Genomic DNA, 22,284 nt, shown 5'->3' on the forward strand with positions numbered 1-22,284 from the left:
GAGAGAATTAAAAAAAAAAGTGCAGACGATGAAAACTTCATTTGATCAAAAGGCCAAAGGAATCATCCAATCAAAGTTCTTAAAAATGTGTTCCCTGCAATACCAATGGTGAGTGGAAGCTAAATTATGACCCCTGACTGGAAGCTGGCTTCCTGTTGTTTCCACTGTTTGCCTGGCAACCTCCCAGTGGACACAGAGACAGGGACTTTTTCAGCACTTTGGTCAATTACTTTAGAAATAATATTTGGACCTTGATATAAAAAAAAAATCAGACCTATTTATGATGTTGAGATCTATGAGTTTGTACAGTTTGGCGCAGATATACATTGTACTAATGTGGAAGTATTTAACATGATTTAAAGAGCAGGTTTAGGATTTGTTTGGGCAAGATATTGTCATGCGTTTCTTTCTTTGTTCAGAACCATGAAAATCCACATTCTCTTCATTCTCTGGATAAGTAAACAGGACAGCTGACTACAACCCTTGTTTCCTGGTGGTTTGTGGATCCAGTTAGAACTTTCAATCCACTGCAGGCATACTTTCCATTTGCAATCATAATCTCACTGAGTCGAAAAAGATTTAATATTCATAAAGTCGCCTCATGTTATCCTTAACTGCAGTGGTGGTAAAAGAATGGAAAAACTAGCAACACTCAGCACGTGTGTTGGGAATGAGGGTGAAATGAAAACTGAGTGCAGTTAGTATGTGACTAATGTGTAAATGTTAGCTATTAGGCTGCCTCTGTTTGTTAGTCCTGTTTTAAACCCAGAGTGGACATGTAATTGTTAGTGAGCTCTCTATTGCTGAGAAAGACTGATGTTTCTTTCCTAACAGGAAGGAGTGTGTGGGAGCGCACTGCAGGACTGGAAACCACTCCATTCATGCGCACACACACACATACCTGTACTTATATCTTTGTGAGGACATTCTTTGACATAATGCATCCCCTAGCCCCTAACCCTAACCTTAACCATGTGAACTGAATGCCTAACCCTGACCCTAACCAAAACCCAGGTCTAACCTGAACCCTAAAACCAAGCCTTAACCCCTATTTTGGTCCTCACAAAACTAGATCTACAAATAAACACACCATACATCATGCATTTGCCATTTTACCAGCAACTGAATTAGGGCGGGGCATGAGGTAGAGGGGTATGGAGTGGGTGGAGCCAGAAGAGCGGGCAGCGCCGGGGCCTCGGTCCGGGTGGAGTTTGTTGAGGCTGTAAGTGGAGGCGGCCATGTTGTCATCCACCCTGTAAAGAAAGCCGTCATTCGCGTTTCCTGTTGCTGCCATACAGGAAGAGGAGGAGGAGGCCATCACCGGCCGCCCCCCCTGCTGCCAGAGGTTGTGGCTGCTCCCATGATAACCATTGCCAGGATATTTGGCGCTGCTGTCCTGCTCTGCTGCCGACTCTGCAGAATAGCTGGTCAATGTGGCTGAAAGACAGAGTGAGGGGAAGACAGACGTTAATAGTCTAGCAGTGCAGGGTTTTCTTTAAAAACTGTATCTACAGTGTCTCACCTATGATGCCGCTGTCTCTGCTTTCCAGTGTTGAGGTGGGGGAGGTGACAGAGGCGTGGTTGGAGGAGGCATGCTTGGTGCTGCTGCCCTCTCCTCCAACAGGAGGCTGCAGTGTGGAACAGGGGGACGTGCTGCCACTGGCCAGACTGGAGGATGGAGAGATCCTCTGTGGGAAAGACAACACATTGTGTCCATACTTTCTTATGTACAAATGTATAAGATGAAAATAACACATTAGAAGAAGGAACATTAAAAGTAAAAGAGACAACTAACAAGACTAAACTGCCAAACTGTGTATGCAATAGGCAGGATACAACATTTATACTTGATTTATTCTGAGGGTACTCCACTAATTTTTGTCACTTCCTTCCTTAGTTTAAAGACATGTATAAGAGCATTCATCACTGTCATCGCTCATTTTTATACATTGAATACATGTGTACACAATGTGTTTGAATTCACTTCAGAAATTTGAATTTGCGACAGAGCCTTACAGTGTGTAAGTGTGCATCTGTGGGCGAGTTGCTTACCTGTCCATCATCCTGGGCGTGGTAAGGGGACCCTGGGTCTCCACCGATTATCTTGTCCCCCAGCAGGAAGCCCAGCCTGGTCATCAGAGCATCAGCAGCCTCGTCTACTGAGGGTGGAGGTCCTAACTCCTCTTCCTCACCTGGAGAGTTAAAGGTGAGAAGAGGTCCATTATGTTTTTAATTGTCCATTAAGCTTTAAATTTGTCTCAATCATTTACAGCTTGAGTTTATTTTTTTCGCTTTCCCAAAAAAATCCCTCCAGGAACAGTGAGGTGAGCTTGGCCTTGAGGACACACTTTACAAGGTCATGTGATGCACACTGACCCAAAAAAAGACATTTTTCTATACACAGTCAATGCAAAAGCAACAGGTGCTAATGGTTAATGAAGCTACACTCCTCTCCATCATGACTCGTTATATTATCAACACCTGAGCCATTAGCTTCATTAAAAATTGGAAAGTCTCAAAGCACTGGATCAGTAACTCTTTCCCTGGTATTCATGTGCATGTGAAGCCAGCAGGAATAATACATCAGCAGGTTTCCACAGTAATAATGAAACTTTTTTCCAAGGTGTCGATTTTAAAAATGGCACAATGCAATCTTTTTTTTTTGGCATTATAATACATTTTAGAGCCCAATGAATTTTCAGAGAAGAAAAATGAACTTGTCAGTGCTTCCTGATGGGGAAATATAAAGGCAACACTATTTCTTATGTACCCTGAGCATAAGTTTTGCATTTCTATGCTGAGATGTTTGGTTGTGTAAAGACAAGTTTGCTAACATGTTTGATATATCAGCATTTTCCATTCACTTTCCATAAAGCACTATCTTCAGGTGAGAATTTTAATTTGTTCAAAGGTTTTACCTGCAAATCCAAATCAGCTGTATCATCCAAATCAGCTGCAAATCCAAATCAGCTGTATTTTGTGTTTACTACTAACAGCAAATGCTAACATGCTATACTAAGATCAGATCGTCTGCTCACCATGGGGTATCTGTGGTGTAGGTTTGAAGCTTCTATTATGTATCGTTCTCATGACATGAAACGCGTGTTTACAGAGCCACAGATGCCAGCATGACGACATAATGTCCCACATACCATGGTGGCCGGACATAAAACGACAAATTGTGGTTTTAGTGGGTATTATGTGCTGGATTATTTCTTAGCTGGGCGCAATAATTTCCTGGAAACAGACAAAAGTAAACAAGTGTGAGCTGTAGAAATGCTGGTAGACAGCTGACCAGCTCCTGGCAGCAGCTTCATATTTATCCATCCATGACAGTGGTATTTTCTCCATAAATACTTGGAAACAAAAGCAAACAAGCAAACAGTCCCTTTAACATCAGCTTTGCCACTATGGCCCAGGAAAGCTTTGCTGTCAAGTATCAGCATGTTAAATGCAAATTGATTCTCAAAAATGAAATCAGCAACACTGACAGAAACAAACGACCACTGGAAGAACCAAGGAAGTCATCCAGCATTTATTGTTCCCTCAGTCTGCTCTATTGTCCCGGTGGTCTGAGGCCCCTCCTCCTACATAATATGAAATTGGATTTGTCCAATCAGGAAGGAAAAAAAAAAATGGGTAAAAATCTGTCCAGTGAGAAGAGATTATGAAAATAGAACACATCATAAGAGAACTTAAAACGCATTCACACAAAAGCCATGAACTCCAACACAAAGCCCACTGGGAAGACTGTGTGTGTGTGTGTGTCCATATTAATATATTCACTATCATGACCTAAATATGCCAAGAGTAGACACACACACACACATATACAATACACACGCATACGCAGAAGAATGTAAGCCACAGCATGAAAGCTCATACTCCGTCTCTCTCTCCCTGACAGACTGTAATTAAAGCTATAAATTGCGGACTGTTGGACTAACTACTGGAGAAGCATCGCAGACTGAAAATAAAACCAACCAAACACAAAGCAAACCAGGAAGAGTGTGTGTGTGTGTGTGTGTGTGTGTGTGTGTGTGTGTGTGTGCACGCACATACATGCATGTGTGTGTGGTCAGTCAATGACAGGGTGTGTGAGTCGTTTTTAGAAGAAGAAAAATAAAATGGAAAGATCAGATACAGACAGCACAGACTTTTCCATTTCTGTACCATTAACTGCTATAACTTCAGATTCCTTCCCCTCTCATTTCCATCCTCTGCTCTTCTTTCCTCCTTTTTCCTTTCTCTCTTCCTCCCTTCCTTCCTTTCCATCTCTCTTCCACCCTTGCATCTTGTCTTTCTTTGTTTTCCTTTCTCCATTTCTTTGTTTCCTAGTTCTTTTTGTCTTCTTTTATGTCTCCCCCTTCCCTTATGTTGTCATTTCTTTGTCTTCCTTCCTTTCTCTCTCTTTCTTCCTTCCTTCCTTTCTCTCTGTCGTTCTTCCTTCCTTCCTTCCTTCCTTCCTTCCTTCCTCCCTCCTTCATTTGTTTCTTCCTTCCTTCCTTCCTTCCTTCCTTCTTTCCTTCTATTCTCTTCTCCTTGTTCCTGCCCTTTCCTGAGGACACAGTTCTATTGTAAACTTGTAGTAGTAGAAAATATGAGAGTTAAAGTCAGGACTTGAACCCACAACTTCTGTGTAACAACACATGAACAAGCTGAGCTTTGCACCTCACAGCTGATGTGATACAGAGATTAATTAGATCCTGAGTTTCGCCCCTATTTACTGCAGTTTCCTCCTTTAATGTGATGAAGTCCATATGATACAACTGCAGTGCTTGCTGGATGTTCAAACATCTTTCCGATGCTGCAATTAGAGGAGGGGGCCGAATCTGACAATTTCTGTAACTCTTTGAAACCAACAACACCACAATCACACTAACTTCACACACTGATTCACCAGGTGTGGGGAGTCATTCTTCACTCAGCTCCTTCCTCCATCTTTCCTGAGTGCAGCACTCTGAAAGCCTCTGAGGAACGACTGTCCGCCTTTATCGCCACAGATGAATAATCATCACACATCACATCTCTGTGTGCGACAGCAGCTTTTTCACCCCACCTTCATCTGTGGCCATTCGAAACAGCTGCTGCTTCAGATGGAACTGCACAGCATGTTATATTTCAAACGGTCCTCTGTACCTACTTAGATCCTTTTAGTTTCTCTTGATGAAGCGATCAAGCTATGGTCACTGAAACCTCCTGCCATTGTTACTCCCTGTCAACACCGCTCATGTATGTTAATGAAAATGTGATCAATGCAGGCTGAAGTATTACAACCATCCACGATTTTCAAAATTCTTGTAGGCTGAGTCACAACCTGGGTAAGACCGCAGACATTCACCATAGGAACCAGCTTCTTACACACTGGACAATCCTCAGAAAACCAGTCAATATTAAGGTCACTAAGAAGGAACACATCCTCATATTCATCTGTCACTGTATCGAGATCTTCACATATTCTATCCAGGTACCTCACATTTGAACTGGGCGGCAACCAACAACCAAATAGAATGGAAGGTGAATCTGTCCCATATTTATTCAGTGTCAGTATCCTTTCATAGCACAGCTGGAATATGTTGTAATGTATGTTGTATGTTGTATGTATGTATGTATTTACTGTCTGTGGACAGTAAATAAAAAAGCATGAAAAGGTAGCATTAATTTTCTAAAAAGCTTTGACTGATAGTAGTGGGCTCATCTTAATACTGTTATGACTTTTCAGTAGTGTTGTGTAGTGTGACACTGTCTGAATGTATACCATATGCAAACTGCTGTTTGGTTTTTTTTGTTTTACACATCATGCAAATGAAAGTTATTAATCATATTCATCCTATAGCACCCAGCTCGTGTGGGTATGGGTCACTTGTACCCCCCCACCCCCGCAAAAATATCGGTTCAGTTTCCTCATTTCACTGATAAAACTCAAAATTCAAGATTTGTTCTCACGAGTAAATATAAAAATACCCTGGGCCCCTAACACGGACACGAGGACAGTTCATTTTGTCCCTGGTAGACACTTGTCTGTCTGTTGAAATACAGCGACACTGAAAGAGTCCCTCACTCTCACCTTCCTCCTCTCTTCCTCCTCTCTGTGCTCCACTGATGGGATGAGCCACCCAATCCCGGCACAGCTCGGGGCTGTCCTCGTGGGATAGACAACAGCAGACAAGAAACAGCAAGCGCTGCAGGAGGGAGGAGGCGTGGCTGACGACATCCGCCTCTATGATGTCTCTGCCGCAACTGCAGCCGTGCGGCAGTCTCCACGGGCGACGGGTGGTGGACCGCTCATGCCGACACCACTTGGTTTTGGAGCAGACACATGGTTTCAAAATAGTCGCTGTGCAGTCCATAGCTAGCTGGCAGCAAGGTTCTGATTGGTTCATAGTGCTTCCATGTAGAGGGCGGAGTCAACTGAGTCAATTGCCGTCGCGCTGCTTTTACTTAATGCACATTATAACATCACTCCCAAGTCCTCTTTGGTCCTGAGCTCCTCCTTCTCCAGAGTACACAAAAGAGAGAGCGACAGAAAGATGAAGGAGGTAGGAGTGAAGAGATAAGAGGAGAAAGAGACTCTCCAGGAAAAGGAAAAAAAAAACTAGAGGTACTCCAACTTCAGTAAAAGATATGAACACTGCGGTAACAGCCAAACTCCTCATATGTTCATTAAAGGTATCTTGTTACCTCCAGCAGTAAAACCACAACGTGCACACTTTAAAACTTTACCGCATCTCACACAGCAGATCTGGACAAAGTATTCCACTGGTTACCGTCCTTTTGAGACAAAAAAAAAAAAAAGCACTCCTTTTCATTCACAGGTAGACCCTCCTCAAAACTGAGCAAAGAAAGAGAACAACAAGTAAAGTATGAAGAGGAAAGAGTAGATGGTGTCCTCCTTAGTTAGAAGTGCAACAAATAAAGTTCCCAAGTGTTAGAAGAGTTTTTCTTTCAACTGCAGAGCCTCCATATCTGGTCGGAAAGGCGACCTCCCTCGTCTGACTGCACTGCAAATCAAAACCTCCTCTTCCTCCACCAACCCCCCCCCAAAAAAACAAAAACACACACACACACACACACACACACAGGAGAGAAAGGGAAGGACTGCAGGAGGAGCTGAATGGAGAGAGTACATGTCGAGAAGTGCGGGCAAAGTTTAGAAAGACAGTCCAGTCTTCTATCGCATGGAAGAAGAAAAGCACGGCCAGAAAAAGAGAAAGACTTGGACGACGCTTGGCAGAGCAAAGACATGCTGTAATTAAAGTGAAGCTCCTTTTCAAAGAACAGCGTCTGAACACAAACCACAGTGAAGGAAGACTGTAATCCACTTTAGTCCCGAAAATGTGAAAAATGTTGAGAGAAAAGTACCGAGTAAGGAGTCAGAATTAAACATCAGTTAAATGATGTTTAGATGTCTAGAGAGGATTATCATCCACGGTATGATTCTGAAGATGACTGAATGTTGTTCATCTTTTTTATAATTCCTTTCTAAATCTAAAAATCTGAGTTATTTTAAATCAAAAGAAACCTCTTCAATGGTAAAGCAAGGGGGAAAGACATAGGGTTAGGGTTAAGACTTGGAGAGAGTTTTATATAACTCAGAATTATCAAAACAATCTTATAGGAATGAAATGTGTCTTTGTTTTGCAAGGAACCCAGAACCATCTGGCTATAAGACAGCAGTAATAAGCACAAAGCTAACATGACTCACCTGTTTGTCTGACGACTGTTAATATTCATACTGAAATCAATATAATAAATTCATATACCATTTACAACTGAATTACAGCTGTTTACACTTTAAAGAGCCAGTTTTGAACACAGCAGGCAGCTCTTTGTAGTGTTGCTAGCTACTGCCTCATTTTATTTCAATCTGAGTTCACCAAGAAGTCAGTTCATTAAACAGTGGAACAAGTAGATTTAGCTTCAGCTTTAGTTAAGGCTATGTCACATAGTGTGAGTAACCTGCAGTTATTGCAGTTTGGTTTTTAGCTCATTTTTCCTAAATTTTTAAATCTGTTTTCACATCTGTATGATATCATAGCTTCTTAGTTTTATTGATAGTTTAGTAAATCAGAGTCAAAAAGTCAGAATCGGGTCATAACTCATTTTTTGCCAAATATGAGGTTACTGCAACTGAGTTTCTAGAGCAGAAATGACAGGATTCAGAGGGAGGAATACAAGAGGGAGGAGGAGGAAGACGAGGGAGGACTGAGAGAGAGAGGGAGGGAGCCTAGAAACACAGAGCAGAGGAAAAGCAGTGAAGAGAAATAAACTGAAAACTGAGCTTGTGTGTGTATGCGCGAGTGGTGTACTGACTTTAAGAAGCTGCCTCGGCTCATGATCTTTTTTTTTTTTTTGTTTTGACAGAAAGTGAGCGATAGAGACAGAGAGAAAAAGAGAGAGAGAGAGAGTCAGAGAGAGACTCCACATGGTAATGTTTAGAAGAAGTGTGTCAAATCAACCCTGAGGAGGAGGAAGAGGAGGAGCGGGAGAGGGAGAGGAGAGGTTGGCAGGGGGTTGGGTTACATTTCTGCATTTTCTCTCTCACTAAGGTACCTAGGGACGATCAAATGTAGGGTCAAAGGTCAACCCCCTTGCTGCTGCCAGACACAGTGTAACAGGTCACAGCTGTGTGTGTGTGTGTGTGTGTGTGTGTGTGTGTGTGTGTGTGTGTGTGTGTGTGTGTGAGAGAGAGAAAGAAAGAACAAGAGAAACTAATGCTAGTTATGGTTTCTCCTTGATACTCTCCTCCCTTTCAACCAGAGCCTAGACTCCATCAGGGGGATACTCCTGTGTGGCTTATGGTGTGACTAGCCCATAAAATGATGACGCCACAATAGGAGCTGACCACCAACAAATCCTCTCATATCTCTTCATCTTTTCTTATTGTGACCACCACAACAAATAAATTAACTATTTGAAACCTCCTTTCAACGAGCCTCTCGGGATTGAAATAAAAGGAGGCTGTGTTCAAACTGTTATACATTTTTAAAGTGTGTTTACTGGTGAAAACTTTGTGAAAACTTTAACCGTTTGGTTAAATGTGTCCAGCCCAAGGCAAACAATTATACACTGTTACTTTTTGTAAATGAATAAGAACTGCAAACATTATACAGACTGAAACAGGAAACACACTGATCATTATCAATGCTACACGGATCAAGGTGGGGAAATCACTGTAGGATATGGCATATGCTATAAAATGGACTTCATGAACTGCAATGAACTGCTCACATGCTGAATATATAGGTGGTTTATAGCCTACAGATCGCTGCCTGAACATTTCAATGCATAGGTTGTATTTAATTGTGGTTTATATGTGGTTTTCATACATCTAGTAAAAAAAAACAAAACAAACAAACCCTGTGGCTGTTTTGTTTGTGCCACAAATGAAACCAGACTCTGCTTGGAAGCGGACCGAGACTGTCCTATTCAAGCTGTCTTCGGTGCAGTTGTTTGGTCCACGCTAAAGTTTGATTGACAGTTTTCACACCACCAAAACCTGCTCAAACTATGACATCATATCTCACAGAGCCTCATCACCAACAGTGAGCAGCAGATTGAGAAAATATATTTTCAGGGCCTTTAAAGCTGCCTCTGTACTATAGAGTCATAGAGTCCAGTTTGAGCAATAAACCCAGTCTACACACTCCAGTGTCAATGTTGCTCTGAACACAGCCTATACTGATTGTATGAATGTGTGACAACAGACCAACTGTGAACAGACTTTTCTACAGACACAGAATATGTTACGACACTGGCATGCTGCCGAATTTGAGTTACAACAGATTGTTATTATATTGTATGTGACTGAATGTCTTCTGAGGTGAAGCAGACAGCAGACCCTACCAGCTCTTTTGGCCAGCCGAAGGTTGAGGAGGGGAGAGGAGGGAAGCGAACGAGTGAATCCCTCCATCATCCTGACCTCTGACCCCTCTGACTCAATGCCACTGCCACCTGTTGAAAAAGAGAGAGAGGAAGTCAGAGAGAGTTTGGAGACGGAAAGAGGTTGCTATATGAAATCATGGTAAAGAAGAACAGAGATACATTTTCTCTTTAAATAAATCACACCAGGAGCTTCTAACATGACTGTATTTGTACAGCCAGGCTAGAGGCACACCCTGTGAACGTGTCACAAGATAGGGTAGACAAAATAAATGAAGAAATATGATATGACATATGATGACACACAGAGGAACTGACCACTGTTGTTGCTCTTGCGGCTTTTGCCTCCCAGCAGCATCTTCAGGCTGTTGCGGAACATGATTGCTCACGACAACAGGTCACACACAGACTTCCTGTCGACACACCCTGAGGAAAGAAAGACAGAGAGAAAGTCAGTGGACTGTTAGAGCTTGTAATTCCCTTTCCAGCTGACTGGTACCAATCACCTTGCAATGCAGGAGTGCAGCAATTATAACCTGACAATTCTTATTATTACTCTGCTGATACTCAGCGACAGTGGTGTTTACTGCTCCCTCCACCATTAACCTCCTCCCTAATGTGCTATATTTTTTGGTATTGTTAATATAACTACAAATTAATGACCTTGTACAGAATTTTTTTTATTAACTGTTAAAGAGATTATATGCAGAATTCTTGATGATTATTTTATCCTTCTGGCATAATTCTGCAACGCCAAAGTTAGAAATTTTCTTGAAGAGCGCTTGTGTCAGCAATAATGAATTTAAATTATTCATTCACTTATATTATTCAAAAGGCCCGGTTACACCAGCATTTAAAACAGCTAAATCTCACTGTAAAAATAATAAATTCCAATGGACTCACTGCAATAAGTGGATTTGTTCAACTTCAGCGAGCTTGGCCCCGAATATTTGCACTATAGACCATTAGTAACTGACTGTTGAGAGAACGGAGAGGCAGAAAATGGAGGAAGCTATTGTGGCTTATTAGCTGTGTTGCACCAATGACTTCTGTTTAACTTGTAGTATAAACTGCTCCACAATAAAGAAAGCATGGTATACAGATGGTTATGAGGCAGGAGGCAAACATGGCTTCTGAATTAACTTAGTGAAATTAGTGCTCCATTAGCGACTGAGCTAATGAGCTTGCTAAACGAGGTTTTTTCCCCTCTTCAGTAAAACTCTTAATTAAATGAAACGATGCACAATTCTGAAAACAAAATGCCAGGGGTAGTAAACAGCCCAGAGAAAACAGAAAGAAGCTCAGAGAGCTCTTGATTCACTAGTGCGAGCATGAACCCAGCTGGCAGGCCTTATAAGCAGTTAGTCAGCTACAGTCGTCCACCAACTAGCAAGCAGTCCATACATCACCATGCTTCCAGATCCACAGATTCATTTCACAGTGCAACTTTCTGATGTGACCAGGCCTTTCGTAATAACTAAAACATTAAATTCACACACTTTATGAGTGTTCTGCAGATAAACAGCTGACTCTGCAGAATATCTCATTCATCTGACTGGCAGCAGAATTATAACACACACACACACACACACACACACACTTACTTCCTGTCTCTTCTTACTTCTTACTGTAGTGTGACTTCTGAACACACCCAACTTGCTCACTTGTCATGTTGTTGCTAGGCAACCATCTGCCGTTGCTAAGCGATCCATTAATGAAAATGCGTATCAGGATATAACCCTGTTGGTGCTGGTAGTGTACGCCTCTATGTGTGTGTGTGTGTGCGTGCGTGTGTGTGTGTGTGTGTGTGTGCGTGTGTGTGTGTGTGTGTGTGCTGACTACAGGAATTTATATGTGTGGGTCACTGTAACAGCAACTGACCAGCAGGTGATTTAATCAGACACAGAGCCTCCACGTAACACTTACAGTAAAACCTTCAAACACTCCGTCTGCATCTTCAACGTAGCATCAGAGAGACTCAGGAAAGGCACAGCATGTTGTTGAATTAATGCTGAACTTCCAAACGTTTTGACTCAGTCATATAACTGTTCCTGTTTAGCAGCATATCTGACACAAACCCACGCACTGGTGCAGCTAGAAGATATTTTATTACAATTTTGTAACAGATGTTCTCTGCTTCTCTGTTGACCTACTCCTCTGTCACATAATGCAGCTGATTTTAATTTGAATGTGAGAGAAAACATGTGCTTGTATGTGTGTGTGTGTGCGTGTGTGAGCTGAGAAAATGAAACAATCCGTCAGAGCAGTGAACAAATGGCAGATTCAAACAGCACAGTCACTTCCTTGTTTCTTATTCACACAGGCAGAGGTCAACACACACACGCACACACGCACATTTCAGTACATAAAATACTACATGGCACAAAACCTGTCTGGCAATTTGTATTTTGTAGTGTTTCCATTTAAACATTGTTTTTCTTTTGCATCCACAACACCCGCAGACCTCTCACTACCAACCTACTGACAAGGCTTTAAACACACAGCCAGTCTGCACTCACAGGCTTTTAACAAGGCTTAGATTTCACAGAGTGAGTTTTCCACACAGTATTTAAATGGCATTAAGCATAAAGCAACAGCCAAGGACCAGTCTCTATGGCTAGCTAAATAATGTTTCCAGCATTGTGTTGTGTGTGAAAGAAATACTCATCTCTAGTAAGATAGATAAATAGTAAACTAAGATAAATATACAAAACTAAAGGCTAAACTTGGCTGAATTTAGATCCAGTATGGTGCCAGGCAGGGCTGGTCCTTAACCTAAAATACTTAATCCTGTTCTAAAAAGTAGTTTTCTGAAATACATCTCAAATCGTGTTAAGTGACGGAGTCCTCCAAATCAAAGGAGATGGAAAATCCATCTGTCTTTAAGAAGATCATAAAGAAGATCTAAAGTAGATTAGTGTACGTTTGTGTGTAGTAGTGTTAATCCTATTGTGGGGACAGTCATCATGTCACACACCCATGTTATGGGGACTTGTCTCCCACCTGAGCACAAAATGCAGGTAAGCAGTTTTATTTTAGCGTTAAGACCTGGTTTTGGTTTGGGTTTAGGTTTAAGGTTAGGCTAAATGAATGAAACAAGCACGGAAATGATTTAAGAAATCCCAAGTAACGTAATTAAAGGTTTTAGTTTGAGGTATGTTTCTCCTTAATAATTCAGATTCCAAAGGTTTTTCCTAATGTGAGTCCAGATTTTATTTTCATTTTAAGTTTACAGATACTCCTTCACCTGATCAAAGTTCCAGACAAGGGAATTTCTGCATAGATCAAATACACGGTGCGCTAAATAAGAAGAGAGAGATTAGCTGAAAACCAAATTCCAAACTTCACCTCTCTCCCTCTCTCTCTCTTTAATTAAGTTAATTACTCACTGGCAGAGTCGCCCGTCAGAGCAGAAAATTACTGTTCTCCTACACACACACACACAAATCACTGAGAGAAATGTCTTTTGACTGAGTCTGAGTTACTGTTACAAAAAGCGAGTGAGTTAAGGAGCATATTCAAAGAGGATGATCTGAGTGAAGTATATAACGGAGAAGACTGTCCTGTCACTGAAACACAGGTGTTCACATTTCAAGCAGCGTGAGCAACCGGTGACCTCTGTCCCCCTCTGTCGACCAGCAGCCATCACAGCAGCTGGTTCTTACTTTTCTCCTGTCTCAGTCTGCACCACGTGTCCTCAGAGCACCTTGTAATAAATGTCCAAAGAGGGATTTCAAAACAAAAGACGAAAGCATGGAGGACAAATAAAGTTCCGGAAACTTTACCTTCCCCCGTGTGCTGTCTATGTTACCGAATGACAAGAGGCAGCTACAATTTCCCTGACATGGCATCTGGCAACATTGTCTTCATGCAATGTAAGACAAATAACAAGACACAAGCTGTTATTCCCCATTCAATACTTCACTGCAGTTCTTCCAGTTATGGGTATGAAGTGTGTTCACTCAACAGAGGTGACAAAATGAAAATGTACAGTACCAGTCGAGAGGTTTTACAACAATTCATTTTTCCAGCTGTTAATTAAATTTACATAATTCAATGTCTCAGTGTTTCTGAAACTAAAGCAAAGAACAAATAAGCAGCTGAAGATTTTAAAAAACAAGAAACCACTGGATCTTCTTGTTGAACTTAATTGAATCTAAATTTTTTGACTCATCCAGCAGCTGGACTCACTCCTGACTTTCTCTCTACAATGGAAATCAAACACGGTTGCAGAAGTTCACACAAATTCTGTCCAATTCATCCCAAACCAGTTCCATGTCGTTTAAGTCTGCAGACTGTGCTGGTCTTCATCATGTGAAGCCTGCGTCTGGCTCTGTTCTTTTAAAGTTTTGGGTCATTATCTTGCTGTAGGATGAAGCTCTGACCAACCAGTCTGTCTCCCTCTGTTACTGCCTTTCTCTCATCATTCTAACAGCAACATACAGTCCTGCTTCCTGCAGCACAGCATTGTTACTGTTCAAGGCTTCATTTCCTTCCACTGCTGCAGGAAAACTGTAAGTGAACCAGTTTCTTCTTCCTGTTCAGGCCTGTTTTCTAACAAATGTACATCAGTCAGTGGTGACATAAACTTGAGCTGCTTGGATTTCTATAATAACTGGGAAGATGGGGATGTTCTACTGGTAATACAAATGAATCACAACCACCCTGGATGTCTCCATTTAGGAGAACTTTACTCTGTTGACTCTTTGGAACTGTGTCGTAACAGGACGTGGTTTTGAAACATTTTTCATAAGCTTTCTTGAGTAAAACAAAAAAAAAAAAAAAAGATTGCGTTACGGTCTGATGGACCAGTCAAGAGGTTATGGATCTTAGTGATTCTTTGTGGTCGATCCATAAACAACAAATCAATTCTTGTTTTTGAACAGTGGGTTACTCTAGCAGACTTTTCAATTAGTTGTACAATTGATCAGAGTTCTGTTTTTTTCTTTCTTTTTTGTTCCAGTTAATATTAAAATCGCCCACAACTATTGTTTCTTTGTTGGGAAGAAACTTTTAGCTGCTCATAAAAATCTTCCTTTGCTGAGGGGTTTCGGTACATACAAATTAAAGTAACGTTTAGTGTTTAGGTGTCCACCAAATGATCCTTTTGCTTTACATCGCGGAGATGTACTGTACGTTCTCCTACCCAGTGCAGTGCTGTGGTACTTTCACCTTTAGATTTTGCATGGTATTCTATCTTTTGCTTTATATTCAATTTATTAGTGCAACCCAAGTTCTAGCACACATAACACACGACAACAGACCAATCAACCAAGTATATCTAAACCTCTGCAAGCTCCTTGCCTTTCCAGAGCTACAGGACCATGGCAGAGACGCCACAGTACTGACCCCTCCAGGTCTGTCCTCATCGGTTATAATCACATATTCTTCTTTTTTATGAAGGAGACCAGGAGAGGGTACCAGGCCTCGTCACAGGCTCTTTTCCAGCTTTCTTTCAGCAAATGTAGCGTCTCATGTTTTAGCCTTGAAGCACATTTTAGTGCAAACGCTGTTGTGTAATATTAATAACTAAACTATGTGACCATGTCACAGCATTGCTTCAATACAATCAGAAATGGTTTCACTGATTCATTATTATATTACCTAACTGATGGGATGAGGTTAGGCATTTAGCTTTGACAGCTAAGGGATAGAGTAAGGGGCTAGGAAATGCACTATGTCAATGAGTGTCCTCACAACTACAGTAAGACAAGAATCTGTGTGTTTGTGCATGTGTGTGTGTGTGTGTGTGTGTGTGCATATGATCTACACATTGTGTGGATGGATGACTGACCGGTCAGATAAGCCCTTGCTGTCAACAAACAACACTTCATATCTGTGTTTTAACTAATTCCTGGAGAAACACACGGAATCAAAATTCATTTCATAGAATAAATATTCATTCCTGGTACAACCACACTCACACAGCGGATATCACACAACCTGGCCACATAAAACCACAACTATCTGCATGGCCAGTCTAGGAATAAGCTTAATCCTTGTCTGAGAAATAGTCCCCCTAAAGCTTTTCGTTGCAGCAGCCAGATGTCTTCTTATTCCTTAGATGTGATGTACACAAAGCAATGGCTAGCTGAGCCCTGCGTACGTGTGTGTAATGTGTGTCAGTGTGTTAATCCTTGATGACAAGCATCCAGACACACGCATGTGCGCGCACACGTGCACACGCACTCAGTCAAACACTCTTGACTCAACTGCAGCACATATTTTAAAACGACAGTCCATGTGTCTAGAAAAGATGTTTGCTGTCTTTTTCTGTAAATGCACTGAAGACAAATTAGACAGTGGCTGAGAAAACGGAGCAGAACTCCTTTGTGTCTCGCTGAGATAGAGATAATATGTTAACAACCTATATCAGTAAAGAAAACAATGAACTAAAAATAAATAATATAAAACTATAAAACAGAATTAAATATTGTTTTAAAAAATGTGTCCAAACACTCAGATTTTTATTCCGTATTCTTATTTTTCAAACATAAACAGATTCATTCACAGCTGAAAACTGTGGGTTAAAGTCAGAGCTCAAAGTTCCCACACTGAGTGTGACACTGAAGTTACACAGACAAATTCTGACCTTGTCTTAACATCTGAATCTGATAGGACAACAACCATCCAATCACAAGGCAGAGTCCAATCAGAGGGCAGATGGTTCCTCTGCCTTGTTCTCCGTCACAGGTCCTGAAAGGTGAAGTAAATTTCCAAGATGAACAACAGCGCGGGTTCTTCTGTGACCCAGGTGGGTTTGCATACATACACAGAATATCAAACTGTTTACCATGATATTCTACTGCACCATCAAACATAATTAAACCCACGTGGGTCACAGAGGAGCCCGCGCTGTTGTTTTTCCTCAGAGGATTGTTGTCTGGGATGTGTAGAGTTTCATGTCTCAGATACACTGACAAGAGCAGATGATGCAGAAGTGATTACTGACAGTCGGCTAAAGAAACAGCTGCCTGATTCATCCGAAACGTGATCCTGCACAAATAGATTTTTAAAATAATGCTCGTTTGTTTCTAGGAGCACAGTTATAAAAAAAAAAATTAACTTTTAAAGAATTTCTATCACATTATGTTCACATCGCAGTCACATATTTTACCTGTGCTCTGATTAAAATGCAGAGCTACAGGCAACACTTAGGCCACACTAGATAAAAGAGGATGGAGCACACAGTCTTTGCCCTGGTTACCAGGTGTTTTAGCTGGAGATAAACTCAGTACCCTGCAGGGAGATACCAGCTCGCCAGTGTGACAATGCCCTCTGCATCATGGACCAAAACATAAAGAGAGCCTATTATAACCATATACATTTTTAATGTGTGTGTGTGTGTGCGCCAGCAAGCTGCTGCCTATTTGCATGATGTTCAATCAATAACAATTCAATCAAGTAACAAGCGGCCGCAGTGGAAAAGAACAGCAATACAACAACAATAGAGTCCCATCTCGACCTGCTGCACCAACAATAAATCATTCTGCAGCCAACTGGGCGACAGATGGGCAAAAGACAATGTTCTTATGTTCTTACTGATCATATCTGTGAATAACAATTCCAACAAAAAACCACTGAGCTCAGTCTGCCTCTCACCTCAAAACTCAAAACACACACATTACACATAATCACTTCCTCCCCTCAGAAGCTGAAAAAAAACCATCCCACAATTGTTATTAATCATTAACAATCAAAAGGGAAGCAACTCATGAAAAGGATCCAAGTTGACAATTAACTTGTCAACTTGGATCCTGCATCAATCATTTTCATTCAACTTTGTGTTTCACTCCATATATTTCCCCTGGTCGTTCACAGCGGTTTGATGCCCCTCCCAGAGGGACCCAGCCCACAGTCTGAGAACCACTGCACCAGTGTAATGTAACACCGCAGGTAATGAGGATACACCACGATTTAAGTATACTAGAAACTAGAGAAGTGTGTGTATGTGTGAGAGTCTAACATCTGCATACTGTGTATATAGTATACACTGTGCATTTGTTATTTCATAACCATCTGTTTCTTTCTCTCTCAAGTTCAAAATCTAATTGATCAAATTTATATGAACACTCTATCAAACTGTCAAGTACTTATTTAATTCACTTACTGACTCAGTATTGCGTGCTTTGTTTTCTCCTTCCCTTTTTGGTGATGTTTTTTGTTGTTTGTTTGTTTCTTTATATAATATATCAACTTCAGCTTCAACTTGATTGAAGCTGAAGTTGGAGGTTTGTTCTGTATGCAGGCATTATATGAATAAATATAAAAGTTTTGTTTATTGTATAAAAAAAAAGAAATGGAAAAATACATAGAAGATTAAAGAGAGTGCGGGAAAATGAAGAACCTGATGTGAGTCAGTCATGGCAGTCTACTGTCAGTAAATGTGACTCAGAGCTGACGTGGTGAGAGAAGCTCATTCATGTGAGTATTTGTCCATATGTGTGAAAGAGAGAAAGAGAGATAAGTGTGGTGTTTGCATGTCTCTCTCTCCCTCCCTCCCTCCCTCCCTCCCTCCCTCTCTTTCTCTCTCTCTCTCTCTCTCACACACACCATCTGTTGTCAGTTACTGCTCCATCTGACCTCCTCTAACTTTATTCTGTCTTAACACACAAACACAGAAGAATTTTGTCCAAATTGGAGAGAAACACAGCAGATACAGAACAATGACTCTGGATAATCCTACATCTGGTGCTTAGCTCGATGCTACTGCCGGGCACAGCTACCTGTTGATGCTAAAAACTAGACCTTCATAATTAACAAATAACATAATGTTCCTCTTACATTCTCTAACAGCTAGTCCGAACACAAACTATTACCATACTGTTGGCTAATCCGTACAGTGGAACACAAAGTTTACAGAAGCCATGTTGGAAGTTCCTATACTAAGTTAGTCCTATACACACACACACACACACACACACACACGCACACACACACACATGCGCACGCACACACACACACACACACACACACACACACACACACACACACACACACACACACACAGAGCACAGATGGACGACCCATTTACCGCCCTACATTGTTTTTTTAATATTACCAACTGACATGCTATATAATTAGGCCACAATTGTCATTATATACAAACATTATTTAAACATTTGTTTGAATGCATTTATTTTATTTTTGTTTTAATTCAGTAACTTAAATACTTATATCGCTAAATATCTCCTCTTGCACCTCACTGCAAAAATGATGCAGAAACAGGATATTAATACTTGTTCTTCTCACGATATAGTGTTGATCAGACATATTGGCATATTTGTTTACCTGCTAATAACATAATTAGCAAATGTTAGCATGCTAACACATTAGACCGTGTTGGTGACAATGTTACTTATTATATGTGCTGAACATTCATGGTTGTTGTGAGCATGTTAGCATGCTGATGTTACCTGCACACACCACTGTCCCTAAGTACAGCTTCACAGGGCTACTACAACAGCTGGAGTCTTAGTGTTCTTGGTCTATGGCAAAGATATAGTAGTCATCAGCACAGTACAGTACTAATATCAGGAGGAACATAATTCAAGAATGCAAATTACTGGTTACTGTAGCTGTGAGCCATTGTTCAAAATCTTGCTGATGCAAATTCAGTTCAAATGATCAGACCTGCTCTACCTGTTCTCAGGTAAAATCCACTGTTTGTGTATCTGTGTTTGTGCAGCAAACAGACACACATCCCGTTCTCCAGTAGCTTCACTGGTTCCTCATGAGGATTCTCACATGATATAAACCATGCTTAGCCCTTCACCCTGCTCCTCCTTTACAACAACCTGGGACTTACACTGGCTGACTGAGCCCCCTGTTCCTCCACACCTCTGAGGGATTTCCCATCAACACAACCACACAAAGAGCTCCAGCTTCCTATAAGCAGAGAGAATCACCGGTATCATTCACACAACTTATTCAGAGACACACCTACACACAAACACACACACACGCACACACACACACACACACACACACACACACACACACACACACACACACACACACACACACACACACACACACACACACACACACACACACAACCCTGAGCATGTACAGGACTGGTTTGCTTGAGACCAGGTTTGGTTGTGTGTCTGTATGTGTGTTTGTTATTAGCACCAGTAGAGTGCAGATGGCCTTGCCTTCCACTGAACCCCGACAGGTTCTCTCTCTCTCACTCTCTCTCTCTCTCTACCAGACTCTTATCTCTCTTCCCCAGAGAAGCCAATCCTGACTTCCTGCAATCACCCAGGACTCCCCCAGCTTGCTAACAAACAGGAAGGGAGTGTGTGAGTGTGAGTGTGTGTGTCTGTGTGTGTGGCGTAAAAAAAAAAAAAGAGCTTCCTGTAGTTACACAAACAAAGGGCTAACTGATATGGTCACCTTTTACCCTTTCTCCATGCTGTAAACGATTTTCACTTACACACTCTTTGAAGTCATTTAAAGCTTCACAGGGCAGACTCACACTGGTGGCCCTCAGTGGCTACAAGTGGAAGTGTTTGGACTTCACTACTCAGAAACATCTCGTGTGTGTGGAAGAAGAGTAGATGAGTTGGGATGACACTTGGATGAAAATTGTCCTAAAGTTTTGGTGCACAAAACGGGCTCACCGGCAATTTTCTGGTCACTGCTCCATCCAAGGTGAACAATAAGCAGCACTGTAAAAACTCTACTGACGTGTACAGTCAGCTACTGTTAGATTTTTTACTAAGCCACAGACTCAGCACTCTGTTAGTCCTCTGAAACCAGAAAAAGATGCAAAGCTCACTAACTTTTTAGAAATCACTCTCACTCTCTAAAAAAAAACATCTTTGGGCGAGTCCAAACTGATGAAAGACATCCGTTTGCAGTGCACACTGACTAGGTAACAGTAAACAGCATTTTGTGTAGCTCAGCTATCTCACAAAAGTTTTTATGTGGGACAGCAGCTGTGTGCAGGGAGGTTGTAGTGATGGGGACTTTTTATGTTTTATGCCATAATGGTGCACTCTGGCTCAAATCCTGATCCTTAGCCTGGACTAGAGCCGTCACTTTTTATTCAGAAGTGGAACTTTTGCTTGACTATGTGAAAAAATAAATAATTGAAATGTAATGACCTGCTAGAATTAGGCTGAAACAAAAAGCTGAATATCAGTGTGTGGAAGAGTTCTACACTGTGGATGCTAAAAATACCAACAAACATAGGACTGTTTACTGACTATTAAAAGCTGTTACCTTTCTCTGCAATGACAACAAACTCACAGACTCACCTGCCAGCTGCAACGTAAGTGGGGCTGCAGGGACACAAGAAATAAGCGGAGCAACCTCAACTGTACAACCTCGTCTGATGCTTAAGTTAAATGACACTGTAGCATCAGGTGGAAGGTAAACAAAGACGATAATAACCTGGAAAAACTCTCTGGGAAAGTAATATACATGAAGACTAACAGTGTTCAGGACACTCAGCGTTTGTTGACATAAAGAACGAGTCCTCCTCCCCTTTCCTTGCTGTAGATCACATCCGCCCATATTGACTGAAAACCAGCTGACTCTACCACAGTGTCTGAAATGTATTCACACAGCCATGTCTCTGAGAAGCACATTACACTACTTTCACAAAAAACTGTCTCCCTGTTTGTAAGCGACGTCAGTTTGTCCATCTGATGGACCAAGGACTTCATGTTCCCCATTACTATTGAAGGAAGCGCCAGTCGAAACCTTCCCTTCCTCAGCCGCCTTCGCCTCCCGGCCCTGCAGCCCCCAGCGCTTCCTCATTATCTCCTCCGGGATACTCTGCCATAGGCCGGGCACATCCATGCGTTTCTAGGCTTAGCAACTGTTTCTCTGGTGTAGAAAACTGAAGCCGCCTTTTTCTGAGCCATTCCAGAGAAAAGTAAGCAAAAGCAAGAAGTAAAAGAATCCATAAGATACTAGAATGCAGAGGGCACGTCTGTCAGGCTGCTGCCTGCGACAGTGCTGGAATGGAAAGGACTGCAAAGTGCTAAAGGACAGGTTCAAAAATTATTGGCACACACAAACACTATGATCGATACGTTAGCCGCTGAACGATGGCAAGATCAAAAGATCATCAAGGACACCAGTCAGGTGGTCCACACTCACTCACTCACCCTCGCCATATAGAAAAAGATACCAAGGCATTAAATCATGCACTGTCCATTTCCAAGACAGGTTCCTCCCACAGGAAGTCTGAGTGATGAATTGTGCTCACACACACACACACACACACACACACACACACACACACACACAGAGGCACCGCACACTGGCACCATGGATTATATTCCACGAGTTATCACACTACTTAGTAATAAATATCCTATCACTTATTTTTAGTGCAGTGGGGCTCAGGATGAGAGCGAAAATCCACCAGGCAGGTTCCGAAAAATG

At 41.6% G+C, this 22,284-nt stretch overlaps 1 protein-coding gene across 1 annotated transcript in view; it reads right to left on the reverse strand.

The window, feature by feature from the left end:
* Positions 1-22,284, reverse strand: part of tanc2a (tetratricopeptide repeat, ankyrin repeat and coiled-coil containing 2a) — a 43,305-nt gene that overhangs the window by 17,320 nt on the left and 3,701 nt on the right. Inside the window, exons 2-6 of the mRNA XM_041061735.1 lie at positions 10,201-10,308; positions 9,847-9,954; positions 2,053-2,192; positions 1,523-1,688; positions 1,117-1,437 (exon numbers count right to left, since the gene is read on the reverse strand). Coding sequence (XP_040917669.1) covers positions 1,117-1,437; positions 1,523-1,688; positions 2,053-2,192; positions 9,847-9,954; positions 10,201-10,261 — 796 coding nt within the window. The 5' untranslated portion in view covers positions 10,262-10,308. The remainder of the gene's footprint in view (positions 1-1,116; positions 1,438-1,522; positions 1,689-2,052; positions 2,193-9,846; positions 9,955-10,200; positions 10,309-22,284) is intronic.

Source organism: Toxotes jaculatrix, chromosome 18, assembly GCF_017976425.1.
Source record: "Toxotes jaculatrix isolate fToxJac2 chromosome 18, fToxJac2.pri, whole genome shotgun sequence".
NCBI lineage: Eukaryota > Metazoa > Chordata > Actinopteri > Toxotidae > Toxotes > Toxotes jaculatrix.